We start from the raw sequence: 24665 nt of genomic DNA, 5'->3' as shown, positions 1-24665 counted from the left end.
CCTCTTAGACACTTGACAAATGTATTTGATATACTATCTTGAAATAAGTATTTACACTACAATACACAAGGTATTTACAAATATTTATCGCATTCCATTATTTATTCTGTTTTATTCTGTTTCATTTTATGTGCATTTATTGAATTTTACTATGTGCATTTATTGTGCTTTTCTGTACTAATGTACGATTATTTACTCATTTATATATTTATTATTACTACCATCACTCGCTGTCAGCCCAATGTTTTAATCTTGATTAATAACTGGATGTTTGCTTATAAATAGCATTGTTCACTTTAAGATCCCAAGATTCCTCCCTTTGAGACAGTATATATTAACTCACAGTTTAATTAACTAAACAATTGAACAATTGAATAATCCTTTAGTTTTAATTTGGCGCCCTTTTTTACTTCTTTGTATAAATAGAGATTCTATATTGTTATTTGTACTGTCTGATGAAGCGTAGTGGTGACTACGCGAAAGCGCTTACAAACAATAAAGGTTCTTTGGTGATTATATACTGGATTTTTTATTGGAAAAGTGAAGCTGCCGTTTCTGTTTTGTCGATTTGAATGCATTGATCTACATGAACTTTGAGTTTCTCAATAGACTTCCTAATTGCCTACTACAACTTTGTGGTGAGAGAGCCAGGTTATCATTACCATTTTACTCCCTACACCTGAACTGGCTGAAGAGTGGATTTCACATTGTTCATGATGATTCCTACAGACAGGCACAACTGGACAAAGTTGCCCCAGGTCTTGACCAATGACACCCTCCTGGAGGTGGTGAAGAGTCAATCATCCAGGTATGGAAAATCTGGTGCCCTTGCACTCTGAGTCAAATTGCTACAACTGCCATGCACTAAGTAAACACCTGGGGGGCAGTGGGGAGAGCAAAGGGAAGAACTCTGAACTTATAATGATCATCCTTCTACTGGAAGCATAGATATCTCCTGGACATCTTCAATGTCATTATATGATAGTAGGCATCCTTGAGATTGACTGAGCATATATAGTTGTCATTCCTTAATAAATGTCATTCCTAAACAGAAGCAAAATGAACTGCACTGTGACCATCCAGAACTTGGTCTGCCTCATATAATGGTTCAGTTTGCTCAGATCCAACACTGGTTGAAGGTCCTTCTTCACTGGCACCAAAAAGAACCTGGAATAGACCCCAGATCCTTTTTGGTCTGGTGAGAAGTTTTGGATGACTCGATTTATCAGCAGCTTTTCACTCCTGACTGCTCCATTTCTTCTCTGACAGTGGAGTATCTGGAAGGGACTTAGTATTCTCTTTCAGCAGAAATAAAAATGGAAAGGTATAGCATCTGTATACAATGCTCACATTCACGCATCTGATGTGATGGCCACCCAAGCTTTTGGATGGAGAGCCAAGCGATCCCTTACTGCTTCCAGAGTAGGACAGTTGAGCAACCCTTCAGATAAGCTAAAAGGGTCTCCCAGAGAAAGTGCCATGGAAGCCCTGGTTTTGCAGACCACCTCTGCTGTGTGAGCGATGTCCCTTCTAGCTGTCCTCTCTGCCACAAGGGAGACCTTCACCAGGGATCTCCTGAAAAGATTGTTGTGCTTTCCATAAAAACAGACTCTTGCACCCTTCTGGTTCCCAGATAAAGTTTGTTGAGAGTGGCACAATCTTCTCATCCTGTGTGCTCCCGATTAATGTGTGCATGAACTTTGGGCCAAAAAGAGAGGATCTGTCAAAAGAGCCATTGACAAAGGATGACTTAAAGCAGTCCACAAAATTACATAATCTCATCCATGAGCACTGGTACATGACAATACCAATACCAGGAGCTCAATACATGCCACTGGCCACTTTGGAGAGCAGGTGCAGAGATGGTTTGGAAACAGACTGCAAGGCTGGCAACCATGTCTCTAGAGTCTCTGGCAAATGCTGAGTCTTTACTACCTTTGACATGTCAGAAACAATGTTGCACTGAAGTCTTGTGAAATTCTCCAAATAATTTAATGCTCTCTATGTGAACATTGCTGATACACAGGCTCACTTTACTAAGCAGTCCAGCACCATATACTCCTTGTTTGAAGGATGGACCACAGAGCTTTCCTCCGAAATGCCTATGGATGAAGCCACCATGATGGCATTAACAGCCCTTGCACCAACTGTTACAGTGACTTTCCTACACTGGGGAATTTGTGGAAATGTGGAAAAGGCAGGGGGCCCTGCATGTTAGGTAGTCTGGAGACCCAAAGGCATGGGATGTCCTAAAGCTTCCCTATGCATATCTGCAGGTCCAGATGAAGACAGGGTAGGATTACCAGTTGTTACTAACCACTCCATCTCTGGCCTGGAGAACATCTTCTCCAGACAAAGACAGAAACCAAAGCTGGCCACTTGCAGTCAACACCCCTGGGATCCAAAGAACCCATGAAGTTGCCTGAATCCAGAGCAACGTCGCCTACCCAGACATGCAGTCCAGAGTCGAACTGCCAAGTGCCTAGGCTCCAAGAGGGAGGGAAGACTCAAACTCTGAGTCTAGCCTAACCCCAGACCCCAGCCCTGAACCCTTGGCTCCAAGGTGGACTCAGCTCCAACACAGTTGGAGTCAAGAAAGCCAAGGTATGGGTCAGGGCTTGAAGCAACCAAGCTGTTGAACCTGACCCTAGAGGAGGCAAGACAACCAGATCCATATTCCCTGAAACTGAAGGGCCTGAGGGAGGAAAAATACCTGATGGAGCTGTCCCCTCCAATACTGGGACCAAGACAGATGGGAACAGACATACCTGAATCTGGGCCTGCAGGAAAAACCACATCAGTTGCTCCAACTCCATGTGCCTAAGACTCCCTACAAAGTAAGTTGACCAAGCAGACAAAGCTACTGAGGAGGGCTGGGAAGCTTGCCTGCCAGCAGATGGAACTGACGATCAAATTCGAATGGGACAGGCTCAGATCCAAGGAAGGGGGGACTCAGATGAAAACTCCCTAGGAGTAACAGAAAAAAAAAGGTATGGACCCTACTTGAGCTTGCTCCTCTAACCAAAAAGGGACTAGGAGCACTTAAAGTCGAGGTCACTGAGTTCCATGAAGTTGGCACCATGGGAGACTTGCTCCAAGAAGAAGGCACCGACCCTAACCCTGACATAGCCTTGGGAGCCGAAGGATGGAGAATCTTCAGATCTGAGTGGTCAGAATGAGGGGGAACCTGCTCATTTGCAGTCCACCCTTGTCCTTATCTTGCACCTTGGTGTCCTTGGAGCACTCCTTATCTTGACTCCACTCACCCATATCACTTTTCTTCTGAGTGGAAACCAGAGGATCCCCTGAGGGCAACAAGCCCTTTAAAACTAATTTGGACTGATGCTCATCCACAGGCCAGGTACCAAAGCCCGCGCAAATAGAGCCCTCAGCATCCAAGTGTGAAGTTTTGAGGCAGTACACACAACTATCATTTGTATCCTGTGATGCCAACTTGTGGCCACATACTGCATATTTCTTAAATCCCATCTCTTTGTTCGTGGTGATAGAGAACAACCACCTGAAAAACAGCAAACAAAAAAAAAATGCAGTACACTAAAAGCAGTTATACACCAAACCTAACTCCTAACCTGCAGGAGAATGGGAAGCCTTACAGCATCAGTACATTTCATGATGCAACCTGGAGGAATTACATGTTATTAAGTAATTTGGAAGCGTTCCTTGGATGCTATGATGTTCTCTGATATATCACCATTTCAAAGTGAAAGGAATTAGAAGAAAAATCAAGTCATGATCCTGAAGGAGCCTCCACCTACGGAGTAACTCCATGTCTAGGCGGCGCACATGCAACCCCCAACCAAATAAAATCATCACTTTAACCATGTATGGGGTGCTATGCTGTACACAAGATACTTGGTTTTGAGGAGATTTTGCAGTACTGTACACTTACCTCCACTGGTAATTGCTAGGACTTCTCACAATGAAGGTCAAAGCTGATGGCCTACATATTGGCTCCAAACAAACATAATTTATGGGAAGGCAAAATGAAAGTTGACATGCCCTGACACAGAAAATATCTACACATTAAAAAAAGCTTTGTTAAAACTTGCAGTTAGCATTTTATTAATGAAAAACATATGCACTGAGTACATAGCAAAAGTGAAATGTGCATTTCCATTTATTGTGCAGTCACTTTTTCTGTTTTCAGATACAAACATCATAAAATAGACACACTAGAAATACACAAAACTTTTCAAAATGTAGTCCCAGCTGTATTAAATAGAAAAAAAGATGCATGCTAATTTATTTTCCCCAAAACATTCTACCAGAAATATCTTGAATAAAAACCTGATGATAAAGTTTCCTCTGCTAAATTTTATGCATGCTTCATTAAAAATATTTTACATTCTGACTGTACCTCTACATCACTAATACAGCCTTCAACCAGTTACATTTCTCTAGTATGTTGTTTTGTAGGACAACAAGCAGTTTAAATTTCCGCTTTAATGATGTGTTTCCAGTTCCACAATTGTCCACTCTCCCTGTGGAGAACTAACATCTTCAGGGGAAAAGCTGGCAACTGTGATGCTCGCAGTTGAGTCTTCCAGTGGAGACAATAGATCACTCCATCTGTTTACAATTTCCCTTTCAAAAGGTACTTTCCCCTGAGATTTTGAACTGTCTCTTGACAGAATAAGTGTTTGATTAATGAGATATTGTGCAAGATTAATATCTTCAGGAACAGAGTTTTTAATATCTAGGCAATCTTGTTGATCTGCCAGCAGTTGCCTGAGAAGTATCCAATCCCTTTCTGCAAACAGTTTTTGTTCATCCTGATCCACAGCCATGAATGGTACTCCTGCCTCAACAGCTGGTTCAAATACATCTCCAACATCCAGTTCACATATTGGAGACAGGGATTTTGATGGTCGACGATCATGAATGCAGGTATATGTCAATGTTTCATAATCATCTAAGTCTCCTGAAATAATCCATAATACTATATATAATGTAAAATGCATTTCGGCACCCTTAGGGTTTAGCAAATCAAAGGCCAGTTTATTACAGCAGTAACCTGGTACTTAAGTGAACACAAGTTAGAAGAATATTTATTAAATAATAAGAATGCTTAAAAATAAACATGCATTAGTTTGCTTAGCGCAGTTATATTACTGAATTTGTTTAAAATATTTCAGTGCCAAGTCACCACTGTAAACATGAACAGTAAAGCTATGCAAGTTATCTTTAAACATTTCTGATACAGAAAAGTAAATGGCTGTTAAACATAATGCTAACATTTAGCAGAACACAAATGCACAAACAGAACATATCTGGGTTTAAAATGACGTGGGAGAGGATTACATATACAATATATGATGCAATCTCTATATTAGTTCAAAAACATTCTACAGTGCATTATTTGCTACTCGTGCATAAGTTAGTAGCATCAAAAATACAATTAAACAAAAAAGAACTGCATTATTGAGAATACAGTTAATTTAAGAGCTCCTTAACTGGCTGAGCCTTAAGCACATACTTTTTTATTTTTATGTCCATCTCAATCACTTATTACACTGAAAAAGTGTTTGTTATATACTTCAGTAAAATTAAGAGTATTATTTTTAAAACTCACCAAAAACACACAAAGTTAGGTAAAAATGTGTTCCATGCAGTTTTCCTATTAAAATATTGCAGTTTACTGCACAACTTAAATTCATCTACGAAAAACTATAGATATTAAGTTAAAGTTTGTAATGACCTTAATGATGCTACATCATACACTTCAGTTTTAAACTTAATTATAGAACTTGGATAACTGCATGAAAGTAAACCAGATAAATGCAGTTTCACTCAAATATAAGCAATTAAAACTGCATTCCATCAACTCAATTTTTTCCATAAAAGCCAAGGTTCCCCACATGCTAAGGCACACTATACTCCTGCCACAAAGTAAATAACTCAAGGGTGATTTGTACAATGGAGGTAAGAAGAAATTCCCAGCACACTGACCTCTTTTGACAAAGCAACATTTCTTATGAATAGGATAAAATAGCAGTTCAGGTACTTGGGTTCCTTATAAGTCAATCGCAACAGTTCTCTGAATCTCATTCCCCTTTGGGTTACAGAATTTGTCAAAGCACTGTCATGATATAACTTTAAATGTGGGTTATAACAGCAAAGTCACAGATGAATATCTGTAAAACACACACACACACACACACAACACACACACACATATATCCAAAAAAGTTGCAGACAGAGACTAATACTTGGTTGCTAGTATACGTTAAAATACAAACACTGTAAAATAAAGCAACTGGATATATATATATATATATATATATGGGTCCTCTTCGAATGGTTGACATTTCACTATAGCGACATACATCATATGATCAACATTTAAAATGTCGACCATGGGGAACTGGCATCTCCCTGCAGTGCGGAATGGAAAGGTTTCCACTTCCACACAGTAGTGCGATCCTGGAGTTGGTATATTTAAGTTCCGGGGGGTGTGGGGGGTGCAGGGGGGGCTAGCAGCGTTAAGGTAAGTTCTTTTTTGTTTTTTATGTTCTACTTGTATGGTCGACATTTCAAATGTCGATCATATGGTCTTGGCGATATGAATTTCGACATTGTGAAATGTCAACCATATCAAGTAGACCCATATAGATAGATATATATATATATATAGTTTATGTACAGCTGATCTGTCTACATTATGAAATTATATATTGTTTGGGCAACTTGGATAAATTATGTATATGATACGTATTACATGAGTGAGTGTGTGTGTATTAAAAAAAAAAAAAAATATATATATATATATATATATATATACAGATATACACACACACACACATTATAGATTGATGGTTGCAGGTGGTTCTTCTGAAGTATCTTACATCAAAGTGTGAATCACTGGATTGTTTGGTCAATTCACACTTAAAAATACACTTTGCCCTCCTTGTTGACAGATCATTGTGCAATGGTGGAAAGGGACTTGTCCTTTTTTCCCACTGTTGTGCAAGTTGGTATATGTAAGTAGTAGGGGGTGTGGTGGTACAGGATAGCTTGACCCACTGCAAACTTATTCCGTATTATGGTTCCTTTTCAACTTGTGTGCTCTTGATGGAAAGTGGTCAGACAGAGTGCCAGCAGTGGTCGTTTGAGTTTTGTGAATGACGTAGTATGTGTGTGTGTGTGCATGTGTGTACAGACAGACATATACAGCCTCTACATATAGCTCATCAGTGAAGATACTGAGCACACAACTCTAGCTGCACAACTGTCATGCAGATGTGTCTAGTGCAATCAGACAACAGATCAATATAAAACATAAATGACAGACTCTATGGAGGCATAACCCACAACCTCTTAGTGCACGAATTCTTGATAAAGCCAGAAATAATGGGGGGGGGGCATTTTCTGAAGGACATCAAGTCTGAAACTCAAATGCCTGTCATTATATAAGGTGTTGACCTTTCATGCCAGAAGACTTGGAACTCTGGTGCAAGGGCGACAAAGTTGTCTATTCAGAGGGCAAAATGATCTACCTGAGGAGTATCCCACTGGTGGACAACTTCCAAAAACACAGCTTCTGCAAAGCATCCAATCATTAGTCTGTGTTATGGACCTGCTCACAGAGTTTACCACAGTGTTTTGTTCTGAAGGAATATAAACAGCCTGAAGAATCACATTATATTGGATAGCTAGATCCCAAACTTGAAGAGCTAGTCTGCACAGAAGGTAAGACAATATTCCCCCTTGCTTGTTGATGTACCACATCACTGTGGTATTGTCTGTAAAGATTTTTAGAGGCCCTGAAAGAAAGGCATGAAGAGGAAGGAGGAGAGCTCTCATTTCCTTGATGTTGATATTGTCTGCCCTCTGATGAATGGGCCAAAGACCCTGAACCTTGACAGGACCGAAAGAAGAACCCTGCTTCACATCTGAGGCATCTGAAAAAAGTTCCTGAGTGGGGACTGGGGGTTGAAAAGGAAGCCCTGGGTTGAGAATCAGCTGATGAATCCACGAATGAAGCTCTAACTTGAGGCACAGAAGAAGGACTAGAAAGTCCAACAGATGACGGTGTTGGAGCCATACTAACTTTAGGGACCATTGTAACTTCCTCATATGGAGTCTGGCTAGTGGTAGCATAGGAATGGTGGAAGTCATGACTCTTAAGAGCCCTTAGAAAGTTTCTGGCTGTAACTGAGACCTGAGGAAGAAGGGACTGAAAAAAGGCAATTACAGCAAGAGTCTTGGGTAACGACAGAGAAGCCAGCATAGGAATGGTCAGGAGCCTGCAACTGAGAAAAACAAGATCCTGAGAAGGAGTCAGGAAGGATTTCTGGAAATTTATTGTAAACCCTAGGGTCTGCAAGAGGCAAATAGCATAGTGAAGGTGCTGACACAGGGTCTCTAGGAAGGAAGCCTGAATGAGTAAGTCGTCCAAGGTAAGGAAAGATTTGTATCCCCTTCATCCCGCAAAAGGCAATAACAGGAGCAAGGCATTTGGTGAAAACCCTTAAAGAAGTGGACGCAAAATGACAAAGCAGACAACTGAAAATGCAAGGAAGAAACAGAGAAATGCAAATATTTCCTGAAAATGGGATGACTAGGAATGTGAAGATAAGCATCCTTAAGATCCAGAGAGACCAGGAAAGCCTAAGGAAGAAGTAGAGGAAATGAAGTCTGGAGGGACAGCATCCAAAAAGGAAGGGATCTTCAGAAAGATGCTGAGATGAGCAAGGTCAAGAATGGGCCTCTAGGTGCCTTCTTTTCTGGGAACCAAAACATTCTGGAATAAAACCCCTTCCCCTCCTGGTGAGTGGGAACTGCTTGGATAGTGCCTTGAGACAAAAGCCCCTGAAGCAAATTCAGAAAGAAAGCCAGCTGTTCCTGAGGAGGTTGGGAATGCCTAGAAAAGGAGGAAGGGATTTCTACTTCATGAAGTATCCCTGATGCATGATGGACAGAACTCAAGAATTAGTAGTGATTCATAACCAATTGAGAAGAGACAGGGAAGGATGAAGAGATAAAGGGACCTGACTTAGAAAGGAGGGAAGCAGGTAGTCAGTCAATGCAGGCTTAACTGGAAAAGGAGGTTTCTGAGCAGTAGGAGTCTGAATAGACTCAGCAGGAGGAGCCCGTCCAGAAACCTTACTACCTTTTGAAGGAGGGTGAGACTGCCTAGGAACAAAAGCAGGCAAAGAGAGAGAATTCCTTTGAAATTTAGGAATAATGAAACAAAAATATGTTTCAATTCCTGCACAGTCTTGCAGAGACTTAAAAGCCCAGCAGCTGCAAAACCAATGAGATCTGTATTATCAAGGGAAGCATCCAACAATTTAGCCTTAACATCATCAGGCAAAGGCTGGAGGTAAAGACAAAGGTAACTCCTCAACACAGAACCAAAAGCAGCAGCTCTAGAAGAAACATCAGCTGCACCAGGACTTCATTTAATAGAATAGCACGCCACTTAGGAAGAGAAGCCTAAAAAGAGAGGGCAGAAACCTTTCCCTCAGAGTCAGAAAGATTAGAGACAACCTGAGAAAGAAGAACTAAGACATACCAGGTCACATGAATATGACAATTAATAGCCCAAAATGCCAGGGTAACAGCAGTATACACCTTTTTGCCCAGCCATGCCATGGCCCTACTCTTCTTGTCAGAATGAAGCAATTTAGTAGCAGGCAAGAGTTTAGAAGGTTTGTCAGAAGAAACAGACACAACAGAGGGGTCAGGATATGGACATTTATAAAGAAACTTACATTCATCAGGTATCTTATAAAACCTGTTAGGCTTTTTAGGGGCTGGAGTTTGGGGAATCAGGAGCCTGCAAAGCCACTGAAAAAGTGTCCAACAGGGCAGCAAGGACTGGAGGAACAGCAAAGGGCTTAGGGGACTCCATCTGGAAGAGTTCAGAATACCTTTTCCAGATGTCAAAAACCAGAGAACAATCCCATTTAAAGAATTCCATCATACAAGAGAGTGCTTCCCCAAAAGAGAGTCCCTCAAAGGGAGAATCTGGTCTAATGGAATCTTCCCTCTTCACAACCACGGTCCAGTGGAAAAGAAATCTGAGAGGAGTATGCTAAGGACTCTTCCCCTGAGTCTAAGTCTTCATCAGAGGAGTCCTGCTCCCTAGGCCTATTAAACTGAAATAGATGACCAAGGGGGAGCAGGGACAGAAACTCCCTGGAGAGGCTTCAAGGCCATGGCTGCATTAAACAACCCCTGTGCAACATCTTGCCATTCAAGCTGGGGATCTTTGAGAGCAGTGGAAATGTGCTTAGTTTTTTTGCTTTTTCTTCAGAGGGATGTCAGCCCTAAAGACCTTAGGAGGTTCAGATATTTACCAACACTCAATTAATGTAGTGGGAATCTCATCCTGAACAAGAATCTATGGAACGCCCCTCGGTTCCTCAGATATGATCAGCCAAGGTTCCCCCTCAACATTTGTAAGGACATCTGCACAGCCTCAAGAGGATGGGCAAGAAACTGTATCCATGCTGACCTCTAACGTGGTCGTGGCAGAGGAATCTGACAGAGCAGCTGGACGATCCTCTGGGCTTTTACCAGCAGTACAGCAGCCAAATCTGACCTAACTTTTTTTGGTCTTCTTCTTGGCAGACAGCTGACCCTCAGGACAGGACGAATCTGCCATAACATCCTGTGCCAACACCTTAAGATGTTGGTTCTCCAGGTAGACAGACAAGGAGGAGGGGAGATGACTACTAAGGGTCTTAGGGACAAACACTTGACAATTTGAGCACTCAGTATGGTCATGAGAAGAACCCAAGCAAAAAGGAAACTGCTCGTTATGGTCCTTATGGGGAGTCTATCTTCCACACTGACATTTCCCCTTTCTGGATGACATGTAAACTCACAAACCAAAATAAGAGATAAGAAGAAAACCCCAAAAGGGTACTTATATGAGAACTGCTTGGTAACCAGCAGGAGTGTTCATACTGATGATCGAAGATGGCATTTGGACTGACAGCAAAGATGCTCTGAGGCATGTACATCCACATGTCATCTTTATGCCCAACACTGTGATTGGTGAGCATATATGAGATGTAGAGTGTCATTAAAATCCTAAGGCTTTGGTATACTGTCCAGACAATGAGCTACCATTGGCATGGGATCCTTTTAGCGAAAAATACTGCAACAATGATTTTGAAGGACATCATCTGATACAAAAGACCAGGAATGGTTAAGGAGAGGTTAATTCAAACCAAGAGATGAAAGGTTAATACTGGCAACAAAATAGTGGGCTACATACACGTTGGTTTACAAAGTCCATTGAACATGTGGGAGAAACAGATAAATGTAGGTTTTGTAAAACAGAATTGGAAACTGTCGCACACCTAGTTGCTGGTAGTGACATACTAATGGCAGAAGGCCTGTATACTGAAAGGCATAATAATGTGGCAAGACTGCTGCACTGGGGATTGTGCAAACATTATGAAACTGAAGTGGCTGAAAAACACTTGAAACATGAGCCGCAAAGCATCATAGAAAATGATGAAGTCTACATCACATGGGATCATACATTACCAACAGTTCAAAAGACAGATGCTAGAAAACCGGATATAGTGGTCCAGGAAAAGAAGACAAAAGTAGCACTGATCATTGAAATCACCACACCCAGTGACTACAGTGTCCTGCACACAGAGACACACAAAGTTATAAAATATCAGGATTTGCAAACAGAAATGAGAGCAACGTGGAAGAAAGATACACAAATAGTTCCAACAGGAGTAGGAGCAACGGGTCTTATAAAAAAAAAAAAAAAAAAGAGTCTAAAAATGTTATTTAGATACTCTACCAATACATGTACAAACTACAGGAGGAGTCATTACTGGGCACATTGTAGGTGCTGCGAAAAGCACTTATGGCTGACATCAAAGAGTGGAACAATACTAATTCCATGAACTTTAATTGCACTTTGACTTAGGAATGGAGTCCATTCCCATCATGGTATTAGAAACCCAAATGATTTGGAGAAATTAAAAAGGGAAAGACCAGATATAAGTTCCTGAAGAAGGGTCAAAAGATCTGAAATTCCAGCAGACTAAATTTATGGGCAACAGAACAAATATTAGGGGAAACAAACATCACAGTTGCCAAATCAGTAGCTTTGAATGGGGGATAAGCTATCCTGTCAGTCATGAAGTACACACTTTCCTTTTCATCCCTGGAAAAAGGAATAAAACCCCTTAAAGAATTTGCTTGACCAGCCAATGCATGGTGATAGTTCTTGTCCTCCATAAGGTGCTGCTGTGCAGAAATCATTGATGTTGGCTTGCTGAATATGTGAAAGTGCTATGTGGCAGTATGGCTTGACACCTTAAAGCATCACTACGAGAACTGGATGAAGCAATCTCCAAGTTACTTCCAGAAATATCCAACAGCACTAAAACCTCAACTGAGATCTAAGATGGAACAAGATCCTGCCACCCTCTTTGGAACAAGGGGGGGAGGAGGAGGATTTAGTACTCTTGGCCTTGCTGCAAAGTAGATAACTTCAAAACAAATGAACAACTGACCCAAAGATCTGAAAGACTTTGTTTTGTCATTTGTGTTGTAAAATGTTTGCAACTAAAATTATGTCAGTACAGTTTGTTTTCATTTATATAAACGTATGACTACCTATGTCATATGTGATAATGTAATAAAGAAGTCTGTTGTTTAAAAAAAAAAATTAGTTCTGTCAAGATAGTATCCAAGTTTTCTGTCAACATCCAAGATATGGAATATGCTTTCTTCCTCATTTGTAGCTTCATGAAGGAAAATTGGGAGATGATAGTTTGGCTTAAAGTAAACTTGGATACCACTTTAGGCATAAAGAAGGATTACTTCTCAAAGAAACACTGTCCCTGTGGAAACTGAGATAGGGTTGACTCACCGTAAAAACTTACAACTCTGATACTCTCCTTGCAGAGGTCAGAACAATCAGTAAAACTGTTTTCAATTTTAAGATCCTCAAGTTAGCCTGATTAGCTGGCTCAAATGCAGCAAGTGTTGGATTCTCTAACACAAAATTAAGATCCCAAGGAGGGGCTACCAGTATACTTCGAGGCCCCTTGTGCAAAACCTTTTCTAAAACATTCTGACATGAGACTGCATTGAAAAAAGGAGGATTAATAGGCAGACATGCTGAAATGGCAGATAAATTAACCTTAACAGAGGAATAAGAAAGGTCATAGGATAACTACTCACACAAATATTGTAAAGCCAGAGAACAACTAGCACTGAGTGGGTGCTGGTTATGTTGTTGGCACCAATTAGAAAACATTTTACATTTGCCAATACATGATTTTATAGAAGCAGGCTTTCTTGCCTTAATTAGTATTTGCAAGTCCTCAGAAAACAGACACCTAAAAGGAAAGATTGTATCATCCAGGCAGTCAAATGAAGTTGATTGATGTCAGGGTGTATCAAACACCTATTCTTGTGTGAGTAGATCCTGACTGTAAAGAAGCTTGTGGTAATTAGCTCTGAGGAGTTTTGCCTGGGGTATCATGAGAATCATAGGAGGCATGAGACTCAAAATCCTGAGGTATTCCCTCGCAGTGACTGAATCTTGAGTGGAAAACCTTAGAAATAAATCTAGGTATAGATCTATTCCTCATGTGGAAGAAAAGCTCTTTGAACTGGTGTGTGTAGTGGACATCCCATGAACACAATCCTCGGTAAAGGCATCGATAAAGACTTAAAATATTCTCTTGGAATCCCAGCTTGTGTAAAAGATCTCTCACCCAAGAGTGAGATTCCTGAAACGTTTTTAAAAGACTCTGCAAAGATAAGCACTTAATTTAAATATGGAAAAAATGTGGCTATCCTGTTTACCCTGTAGCTTGCAATGAACTACAGCTGGAGCTAGATACTTTGAACTACACTGCATCAAGAGTGCTCACAAAGGGCAAGACAGAGAACAGATAAATGCACAAAACCTTAAGAAATGTCTGAAGTCTATATGAATAGAGTTAATAGGTTGTAAAGTGCCAGTTTTGAATCTGGGCACTATCACAAACAAGCTTAGGAAAAAAAGATCCAGAACTGGTCACCAGACATTTTTTTTTTTTTGCACTAAGAACATCCTTGAATAAAACCCCTCCCCCACCTGGGAAGAATGAACTGGTTCTATCATTCCTTAGGAAGCATGTGATGAAGGACTGACCATGGGACCGATAGTTTGTTCCATGATCAAGTCGAAAATGGTGCCTCTTTCTTGAGGAAGACAAGCAACAAATAATGGTAAAAACTGGAAATCTTTAAGTCACTTTTAAAATTTGTAGTATATTCTGAGGGACTGAGAAACCTCAGTGTTATACAAATGAGAACACAGGCACATTCTAGAAATATCTTCAAGGAAACAGAAACCTCCATACTGAGAATCAGAAACTGAGCTCTCCTCTGAGTCTGAATCAGAAATAAAAGGAGAAAAAACGGTATCTGTCCCTTCATCTTCCTCTTCAGATTCAGAATCTCTTCAGGAAAAAAAGTATGCCACTTTTTTTTTACCAGAAACTACTTTAAAAGAAGGCTCAATAGCCTGAATTAAACTCCGAGCCAAACCCAGTAAATTACTCCTGTCTAAGGAACTATGAAGAAGAGACACATGTTTAGTTTTGTTTCTTTCCGATAGGAAAAATGGGACCAACCATGTTACTAATGCCAGCAACAGCAGATTTCCCAGGGATGGGCACAGCATTCTGACACAAAAGGGAAGCATTCCCTGTTCCCTTTTCCAGGACTGACAAGAGTGGCTCTCCCTTCCCCAGTGAGGGGACCCCAAGAGCTACAGATGACATAGCTAGCCCCTGCTCCATTAGCAGCCATAAGTGCTACACCAGAAGGATCTTGGTTAACAGATGAGTCATATGACGTAAAACAAATGGCCACAGCAGAGTCACCCACCTATGGCTGAGGCAAACTGCTAGCCTACTGTTTTGACATAACTGTTTACTATACTGCTTTTTGTGGCTAGAAGAAGGACTGACCATGGGACTGATGGTTTGTTCCATGATCAAGCTGAAAATGGTGCCTCTTTCTTGAGGAAGACAAGCAACAAATAATGGTAAAAGGTGGAAATCTTTGTCACTTTTTTCATAGAAAAACAAAGTAAAATGCACTTTAAAGCACTTTACCAGACTCTAAAAAGTAAAAAAAATAAACAATTTTCCACAGAAAAATGGTTTATAGTTATTTAACACAACTTTTAAACTAAGAGAAAAAACACAATCCCGTTTAAAAATATGATACAGTCTCGTGCAGTCCAATGAAACACAAAACTCCTGGCTTTAAAATAATGTTTTTGAAGAGGAACATGATAAAACACAAATATTTAGAAAATTGATTTTTCCCCCCAAAGGGAACTAATCTGCCTAACAAAGGAACAGCACCAAGACAACCACTGATCTTTGAAAGCCCAAAAGGAGCATACTGTTTGGCAGCAGTGAAGCTCCATAGGGTTTGACACCCCCAAGCTTGTCCTTTAGTTAGCTCAGCTTGAGCTGCCTGACAGTTTGGGGATTGGAAGGTGCCCTGAAGTTTTGGAAGCTGGCTCTACATAGCTAAGGCTAACTCAGCAGTGATCAAAATGATGACTATCAGGCTGTATTAATTTTATGATAGCACAAATAAGCAACTGTTTCACAGGAGGATTTGTTAACTGAAAGGACACATTGAGTGTATGCTCCAAAACTGGCTAAGAGAAAGCAGCCAATACCTATATTAGTAAAGATGCAATCATACCAGCAGAAATAGAGCTGATCCTGAAAAACTGTGGCAGAAGGGCAAAGTATTGAAAATGTCTGTAGAAAATGATTACTCAGTGTATACCAGACAGAAGAGAAGCAAATTTAATAAATCAGAGAATGTTGACAGGCAGGTGTGAGATTCAAGCTGCTGTATCCACCCATCTTTAGAGTATTTTCCCCTGGAAGATGAAAGTCATTTTTTGATGGAGAACAGGCTAAGGAAGAAATAAAGTTTATCCAATAAAAAGTGAGCCAGCAAACAGAAGGGTGCTCAGATTCAAGCCAGCAAACAGAAGAAGTTAGATTCTCATTCTTCTGACAATAAAGCTCATAGAGAGACTTTGACAGTGAAACATTTTCCAATGTTCAAAGCAAAATGCTTGAGAGAGAGAGAAAAAAGCACAGGGGTTAACTAGAAGAATCAAGAGTACCCTGGACCTGAACTAGAGTTTGGTGTTAGGAAAATGGAGATGAACAGGAAGACCAGCAACACTGAAAGTAGTGAATAAATAGGACACTATAACACATCAATCACACTTGTTAAACATGGCTTTGCAAGAAAAAGGGGCTGAAAAAGCCTGGACTTTTGCTAACTTTGCTAAACTTGATGGTGAACTATAAAGAATATACCCCACTTTGTCACTGATGTTTAGGGGGACAGTAAAAGGGGGGAAAGTAAGTAAAACCATTTTTCTTATTATTAGTATTTGTATAAAACATTTCACGATATGGAGAACAGTCATACAGAATATTATATTCATAAGGTATAACAGCAAAACACAGCAACTGCAGGAACCAAAGACCCTTCTGCAGAAAATGTAAAAAATATCCAAACAAACAGCAGCAGGGTCACCATGACAAAAAGCATAAAATAATTTATTAGTAACAGGATAAATGCTTTCAGTTTTCACATCCAAGTACACATAAGGATAATTTTTATAAAGAATATGCTATATGCACTACTAAAACTGTGATATACATTGCTAAGTGCAACCATTGCACTAGTTTTTATTTAGACAAAATGAACCAGATGTTTAAACAAGAAATTTTACAACATCAAAATGCTATACGTAACAGTTTAGAATACAATGCTTTGTTTCAACATGTAGCACTTTACTCTGATCATAGCTTTTCCTTTATGGTTATAGATACCATCAACAGTAACATTAGGGATGGAGATTTGCAAAATGCCACAGAGGTAAGAGAAACATATTGGATAGCAGAACTATGTGCATATGTTCTGCCAGGTTTAAATGCTTTTATTCCTTTAAATCCTGTGCTGAAAGCTTGAAGACTGTGATCTGGTTATCTTAAACACATTTATGAAGTTTTACACAATTTTTATGTGTTATGGTTATGTCCTTTATAAGCTTTCATATTTTTTTATATATATTTTAGTATGTGTTCTTATATATGCATATTTTTATTTGTACTGAAAATGTTTTATGATGTATCAGGAAATGACATTGGCTGTTCTGTGCTTCACCAGGAAATTGCATGGGCCACTTGAATACTGCAAATTGGCTTATGACATTTTAAAAGTAGTGTATATATAGTTATATGCATATTAGTTAATGGTAGGATCTGATGAAGGAAATTGTTTTCTGAAAGCACTTATCCTGTTACTAATAAATTATTTTATGCTTTTTGTCATGGTGATCCTGCTGCTGTTTGTTTGGATATTTTTTACATTTTCTACAGAAGGGTCTTTTGTTCCTGCAGTGCTGTGTTTTGCTGTTATACTGTGCTTTCTTCTTCACACTGAGGAACACATGGCAGAGCTATTTCATAAAGAAACAGAAGCAGAACTGGGTTACTGGCCTAATCTTAAGTCTATGTCTGAAAGGTGTAAAGGACTTACCAGCTTTATTGCTAATTCACTGCTTTCTCTGCATTTGAATTCTACTCATGCAGGTAACGCTGTTAATGTACTTTTAAGTGAGCCATTTTATAGTGGATTGCATGAGCTTGAGAAGAACATATATAATTTGAAGTGTTTACAATGGCAATGTATGCATTTTGAAGCATGCCTGCACTTTAGAATTATACCTAGAGGGCTACGCGTTCTCTATATGCCCACCAATGGAGACAAACACCCAGATTTATTGGCTAAATGGAAAAAGATTAACTTAGACTGCAGTTATAATTATATGGAACTCTTAACCAAGTTCTTTTTGCTACATGAAAAGGAACTTGTTACTATGAATGAATCACAACAATCTCATCTGCTAAATGATTATTCTAGTGAAGAGTCTTTATCTACGCTCGAAGCTCTTTTTCAAAAAAATAGCACTTTATGACACGCAGCTTCAAAAACAGAAATCTAGGAAGCTGGAGCGTGATTACTCTGATTTTACATCAGGGAATATTTTTGTTTGCTCCAAACGTGACCCACATAGGAGTGAATGAGTATACAGCCTTGTCACGAGGAACACGCACTACAGAAGCAGCCTCTTTTCAGTATCCAGTATCAGGCCTGGTCATGGGCTAGACTGCATCCAATTTGGTTGTTACCAATGGAGCAGATGCTATGGAAGCATAAGTTTCTACATAGTCAGCTAGTGGAGCTTCTTGTGACATTTTGGTTACTTCCAATATTTCAACTGCTGATATATCTGTGATGGGAGCTAGGCCCAAAATAGGCACTACATTTTTTCCAATAGCTCCCCAGCTACCTGCGCAGGTAAAGATGACAACTCCATGGAATATGAGGGAGAAGCCCACGTACTACGGGAGGAAGAGAAGGAAGCTGTCGATGGACAGCCTCTGTATTAAGAGGTACTGATTTAGTTGTTAATTTATCTAATAAGTCAGTTACAGTTATGAGTTTTAAATAAAGGTTTATCGTTTGTTCCTGCCAAATCAGCTAGACTGAGAGATGAAGTGATTAATTTAAGGCTATTTGCAAGAACTGTTGCCCTATGCATTCAATTTGGCAATACTGCAACTAATAATTATTTGTTTATGCCAAAGAAACCTAGTACTTACAAGCCCAGCAGCCATCCTGTTATAGAAACTTTTATGGCTGTATGTGAGAGAGAGATTGAGGAAGTACTTACTAATTCACGCAGAGCTGGACATTTTAACTTGTCTTTAAATGAGCGAGAATCCCTAAATGATTTAATACATGACAAGGACATTACTGCGAGACCAGCAGACAAAGGAGGGGGATATGGTGGTTTTTGATACTCAGAAACATATTTCAAATATGCTCTTGATGTTGCATGCAGATGCAGCATATACCACCTTGAACAGATATGAGCTGAATAAGCTCCTAACTGATGTGAACAAAGACTTGATTGATCTTTTTATGTCTAACATTATTTCTGCTGAGCTTTATGAATATTTTCGTGTGATACATCCAAAGCTACCTAGCATCACAAAAATCCCCCCAAGACCCATAGTAGCTGGTGATGGTTGGGTCACTGAAACCTTGTCTATTTGGGTCGAACGGCAATTGAGACCTCTGGTCGATTATACTTCTACTGTACTCAAAGACACAGCACATTTTCTTGAACAACTGTATGCATTTGAGAATACCTTGATTGTTGATACTTTTTTTACATTTTGGTAACATTGGACATTGTGAGCTTATTTACCATTATTCCCAATGACATTGGTTTGGACTTTGTTTATCATTATAATGAGAGGTTTTCTTTTTTTAGAGAAGGATGTTATGACATGTATTAGTCATTTGCTGACAATTATTCTGCACGTCTTTTGTTTTAATGATGTGATTGATATACCATCAGCGCAGGGGTATTGCCATGGGCCAGTAGTTATGCAAATTTGGTCTTGACAGAGTGGGAGCATGAATTTGTTATAAATGCTAATAATCCATGGTGTGAGTAGGTTTTATTTTACTGCATATTTGTTGATAACGTGGTCCTTTTGTGGGGAGGTAGTGAACAACATTTGCATGATTTTATAACATATTTGGAGTCTACCACAGGTTTTTTGAGATTTACCTCACATGTAGACACAAAATGTATTGAATATTTAGATGTGAAGTTAGAACTAGATGCTGAAGGCAGGCTGACCATGTCATTATTTCACAAATCTAGCTGGAGGAATACCTTGCTTGTTAGAGACTGCATGCACCCTGCACATGTTTTTCAAAATGTGGTCAAGAATCAAATTCTAAGAACTTCTATATTATGCAGTAGTGAAGAAAATTTTCTGTCACAGAAAGACAAAACTGTCCAGAATTTGATAGAGCGTGGTTATAAGGAAAAGGAGATATATGCAAGCACTGGAGATCTAGATGTTTTACACAGGAATAAGGAGAAACCATGGTTCTCTGTTGGACATGCCAAAAAATCAAAAGGGGGGGGGCTTTCAGCCACTCTTATGTCGGGGTCCCACACAGATTTAATAGTGACAGTAGATATATTTGTAACATTATACGTAACAATTGGAAAATGCTTTTAGTGGATGAACAGATAGGGAATATAGTTGGCTCTGTACCTCGCTTTAGTTATGAGAGGAACAGTATCTTGAAAGATCTATTATGTTACAGACCAAGTAATACACTTAGTTTTAAATTTCCATCAGAAAAGAAAGGTAAATACCCTTGTAAAAGGTGCAAAGCATGTCCTTTTATAAATACTTTAAATAAATTTTCACATCCAAGTACATGACATAAGGATTATTTTTATAAAGGATATGCTACATGCACTACTAAAAATGTGATATATATTGCTAAGTGCAAACACTGCACTAGTTTTTATGTAGGCAAAATGAACCAGATGTTTAAACAAGGAATTTTACAACATCAATATGCTACACGTAACAGTTTAGAACACCATGCTTTGTTTCAACATGTAGCACTTTACTCTGACCATAGCTTTTCCTTTATGGTTATAGATACCATCAACAGTAACATTAGGGGTCGAGATTTGCAAAATGCCACAGAGGTAAGGGAAACATATTGGATAGCAGAACTACGTACACATGTTCTGCCAGGTTTAAATGCTTTTATTCCTTTAAAACCTGTGCTGAAAGCTCAAAGACTGTGATCTGGTTATGTTAAACACATTTATGAAGTTTTACAGAATTTTTGTGTGTTATGGTTATGTCCTTTATAAGCTTTCATATTTTTATATATATATTTTAATGTGTTTTGACATATGCATATTTTTATTTGTATTGAGAATGTGTTATGATGTATCAGGAAATGACATCTGCTGTTCTATGTTTCACCAGGAAATTGCATGGGCCACTTGAATTCTGCTGATTGGCTTATGGCATTTTAAAAGTAGTGTATATATAGTTATATGCATGTTAGTTAATGGTAGGATCTGATGAAGGAAATTGTTTTCTGAAAGCGCTTATCCTGTTACTAATAAATTATTTTATGCTTTTTGTCGTGGCGATCCTGCTGCTGTTTCTTTAGATATTCATAAAGTAGCAGAAAGTATACAAAAACTAAGCCAGCATGAAAATGGAGTAAGGAGATTCTGTACGGACAACAGACAAGAGCTGGAATGGAATTTACAGAAGAAAACTGCCAAAGGAATCAAGGTATTAGGAACAAACAGATAAAGAAAAGTTGTGTAAAATCTTACCATAACCTTAGATGCCCTTCTCTTCCATGTTGCAGTATTCATTACAGTACGGATATGCTGCCTGCAGCTGCCGCATATCTGGCTAGTATACCAAAGTCTTCAGTTAAGAGGTACTTGTGACATAGCATGCGAGAGCCATTAACCAACATCGGCTATAAATGTGACGTCTGCACATACCCAAGTCAGGACCGACTGCCACAGAAGATAAAGCTGAGATCAATAAGCATTAGGATATTAAAAAATTGAACCCCAAAAGTATTCCAGCTGAGCAAGGCCATTAGCAGGGAGCCTGTTGTGGTAGCCAGAAGGCCATACCTGACGCCTTTAGTAAAAAAGGTATATATGATGCCATCACTAAAAAACACTCTTGCTAAGTATATCACCCTAATAGAACCAAGTAAGAAAAGAGGGGAGGAGGGAGGGTCTGAATACTGCAACATGGAAGAGAAGGACATCTAAGGTTATGGTAAGATTTTACACAACTTTTTTATGCCCTTCTATTCTCATGTTGCAGTATTCATTACAGTAGGGAGTGCCAAAGCTATTGGGTAAGCCCTGGGGGTGGCTGGTGTCAGAATGGAGTCTAGTAGACCCTGGAGGATACATCTAGCAGAGCCAGCTCTGGAAATTAGATCCAGTTTGTAATGTTTGGTAAAAGTGTATACAGAGGACCAGGTAGCTGCCTCCAGAATGGAGGCATGATCTAGGCCTTTGAAAAAAGCTGCAGAAGAGGCTGCTGCTCTAGTGGAATGGGCCTTCACTTTGTAAGGCAAGGGTTTGCCATGGAAGTCATGGCAAAAGGAGATTGCCTTAGAAATCCAAGAAACAATGGTCTGTCTAGAGACTGCTTTCCCTAAAGCTCTGTGTGAAAACAGACAAAAAGCTGATCTGATTCCCTGATGGACTTAGTTTTGTCCAGGTAGAATTTAAGCTGCCTGTGAACATCTAAGGAGTGAAGCCTCCTTTCTGCAGAATTTTGAGGCTGTGGAAAGAAAACAGGCAAGTTGATAGATTGGTTTAAGGAGAGCTCATTCACTACTTTAGGCATGAATGAAGGATTAGTCCTCAAGGAGACCCTGTCTTTGGAAAATGAGGTAGGGTAGACTGCCTATGAGGGCTTGGAGCTCTGAGACCCTTCTGGCTGATGTCAGAGCTACTAACAGAATGGTTTTCCAAGAACAGAACTTAAGAGCGGCAGAATGAGCTGGCTCGAAGGGAGACATAGTCAATTTTTCCAATACAAAATTAAGGTCCCAAGGGGAAGGCACTGGCTTCCTGGGTGGTCTGATATGTAGAACTCCTCTAAGGAACAGTTTTACCTTTAGCCTGGATACTAAAGGTGGAAGGATAGGCAGACAAGCAGAAATGGCAGATAAATGAACCTTAAGGGAACAGTAGGATAGGCCAGAGTTAAGGAGCTAACACGAATAAGTAAGGACCATAGGAACTGAAACTGTTAAGGGGTCCTGTACCTTTTTGGAACACCACCTGGAAAAACATTTCCATTTTGCACTGTAATTCTTCCTAGTGCTAGTTTTCCTGGCCTCCTGCAGGACTTTTGAGTACATCCTCTGAATATTGGTGGTGAAAAGGGATCAAATGTTGATCAACCACAGGATTAGGTTGAGGTTCTTCAGCTGTGGATGTAGCAGTGATCCCTTGTGTTGTGTGAGATGGTCAATTCTGTGTTGTAGTTTCTGGTGATTGCCCCTGGCTAGTTAAAATAGAAGAGGGAACCAATGCTGTCTTGGCCAAAAGGGTGTCACCAGTAAGATTTTGGGTCTGTCTTTCTGAAGTTTCAGTAAGACTTTTGAATTAGGGAGAACAGGGGGAAGGCGTACAAGTACATTTTTCCCCAGTGGAATGAGAAGGCATCCACCTTCCACGCCTGTGGGTGGGGAAGCCTTGAGCAGAAGAGGGGCATCTGTCTGTTTTGAATGGAGGCAAACAGATCTGCTTCTGGGATGCCCCATCTGTGAACAAGGTCCAGGAACACTTCCCTGTGTAACATCGATTCGTGAGAGGGTGCCATGGTTCTCCTTAGAGTGTCTGCCAAAACATTTTCTGAGGTTGGAATATGAACAGCCAGTAAGTGAAGAGACAGTGAGCTGGCTAGATCCCAAATCTGGATAGCCAGGGAGCATAGGGGGTAATACTTTGTTCCCCCTTGCTTGTTGACATACCACATCACAGTGATGTTGTCTGTGATGATTCTCAATGTGCCTGTTAGAAGCTGCTGCTGAAAAGTCTGCAGAGCCAGAAGCAAGGCTCTCATTTCATTTATGTTTATGTGGTCTTGCATTCTGTTGGAAGAACACCTGCCCTATGCCTTGTGCTGAGTGTGAATGAGGTGCAGGACTGCTCCTCTCCCCAGGTCTGAGGCATCTGTGAAGAGGTGCTGAACTGGGGCTGGAAGTTTCAGGGGAACCCCTGGATTGAGCTGAATTTGAGAGATCCTCCAGCTGAGTTCCTTTTTCAGACATGGCAGAAAATGAAGGGTTGTCTCTAGAGAGTGACTGTGTTGGCACCATAAACTTTTTCAGATACCACCAGACTTCCTCATGTGGAGTTTGGCTAATGGAAGCATGGGAATAAGTGAAGCCATATGGCTGAAGAAATTCAGGAACTCCCTCCGAGACAGAGGAAGTTGAGCAGAGACTGAAAATAGTGACACAAGCAGTCTACTTTCAGTTGGGGTATGAAGGCAATCATTGGACATGTCAGCAGCCTGCACTGCAGAAAGACAATGTCTTGAGTGGGATAGAGATGAGACTTTTGCAGATTTGGAGTACACCCGCAAGTTTCAAAAAATGTAGATACCTGGTGCAGACGAAGGCGTAAGGTGTGAGGGTCCCTGTGAAGGATTAGAAGATCATCTAGATATGGGTAATCTGGATCTCTAGTAACCTGCAATAGTGATCAGAGGGGCTAGCCACTTTGTAAAAACTCTAGGTGCAGTGGATAAAAGACAAAGCAGAAAACTGAAAATGCGAGGAGCCTACTGCAAAACGTAAAAACTTTCTGCAGGAGGACTGAATTGGAATATGCAGATAGGCATCTTTCAGGTCCACCAAGACCATGAAGGCCAGAAGAGGGATAAGAGGCAGTAAAGTTTGAAGATAAAGCATCTTGAATGTGGGAATCTTGAGGAAGAGACTGAGGTAAGACAAGTCTAAGATTGGTCTCCAGGGACCATCTTTTCTGGGTACCAGAAACATCCTGGAGTACAATCCTCTTCCCTTTTGTTCTGGTGGCACTGGTTGAATGGTGCCTTGTGAATAGCGCGGTGTCAAAATGGCAGAAAACAGTTGAATTTGTGGCTTTGGAGGTTGAGGCAAGCCTTACAAAGGTGATAGGGCCCACC

The 24665-nt window shown here is 40.1% G+C and overlaps 1 protein-coding gene across 5 annotated transcripts in view; it reads right to left on the bottom strand.

Annotated features, from left to right (window-relative positions):
• Window positions 1-4044: 4044 nt before the first annotated feature.
• The window catches only part of BTBD8 (BTB domain containing 8), a 1983533-nt gene continuing 1962912 nt past the window's right edge, over window positions 4045-24665 (bottom strand). For all 5 annotated transcript variants that reach the window (XM_044085661.1, XM_044085663.1, XM_044085662.1 and 2 more), the window contains one exon: window positions 4045-4942. In XM_044085661.1, coding sequence (XP_043941596.1) covers window positions 4464-4942 — 479 coding nt within the window. In that variant the 3' untranslated portion in view covers window positions 4045-4463. The remainder of the gene's footprint in view (window positions 4943-24665) is intronic.

The sequence above is a fragment of the Protopterus annectens genome, chromosome 10.part0, assembly GCF_019279795.1.
Source record: "Protopterus annectens isolate FY-2018-M chromosome 10.part0, PAN1.0, whole genome shotgun sequence".
NCBI lineage: Eukaryota > Metazoa > Chordata > Ceratodontiformes > Protopteridae > Protopterus > Protopterus annectens.
The sequence above is the reverse complement of the archived record's forward strand: the minus strand, read 5'-3'. Positions and strand labels throughout refer to the sequence as shown.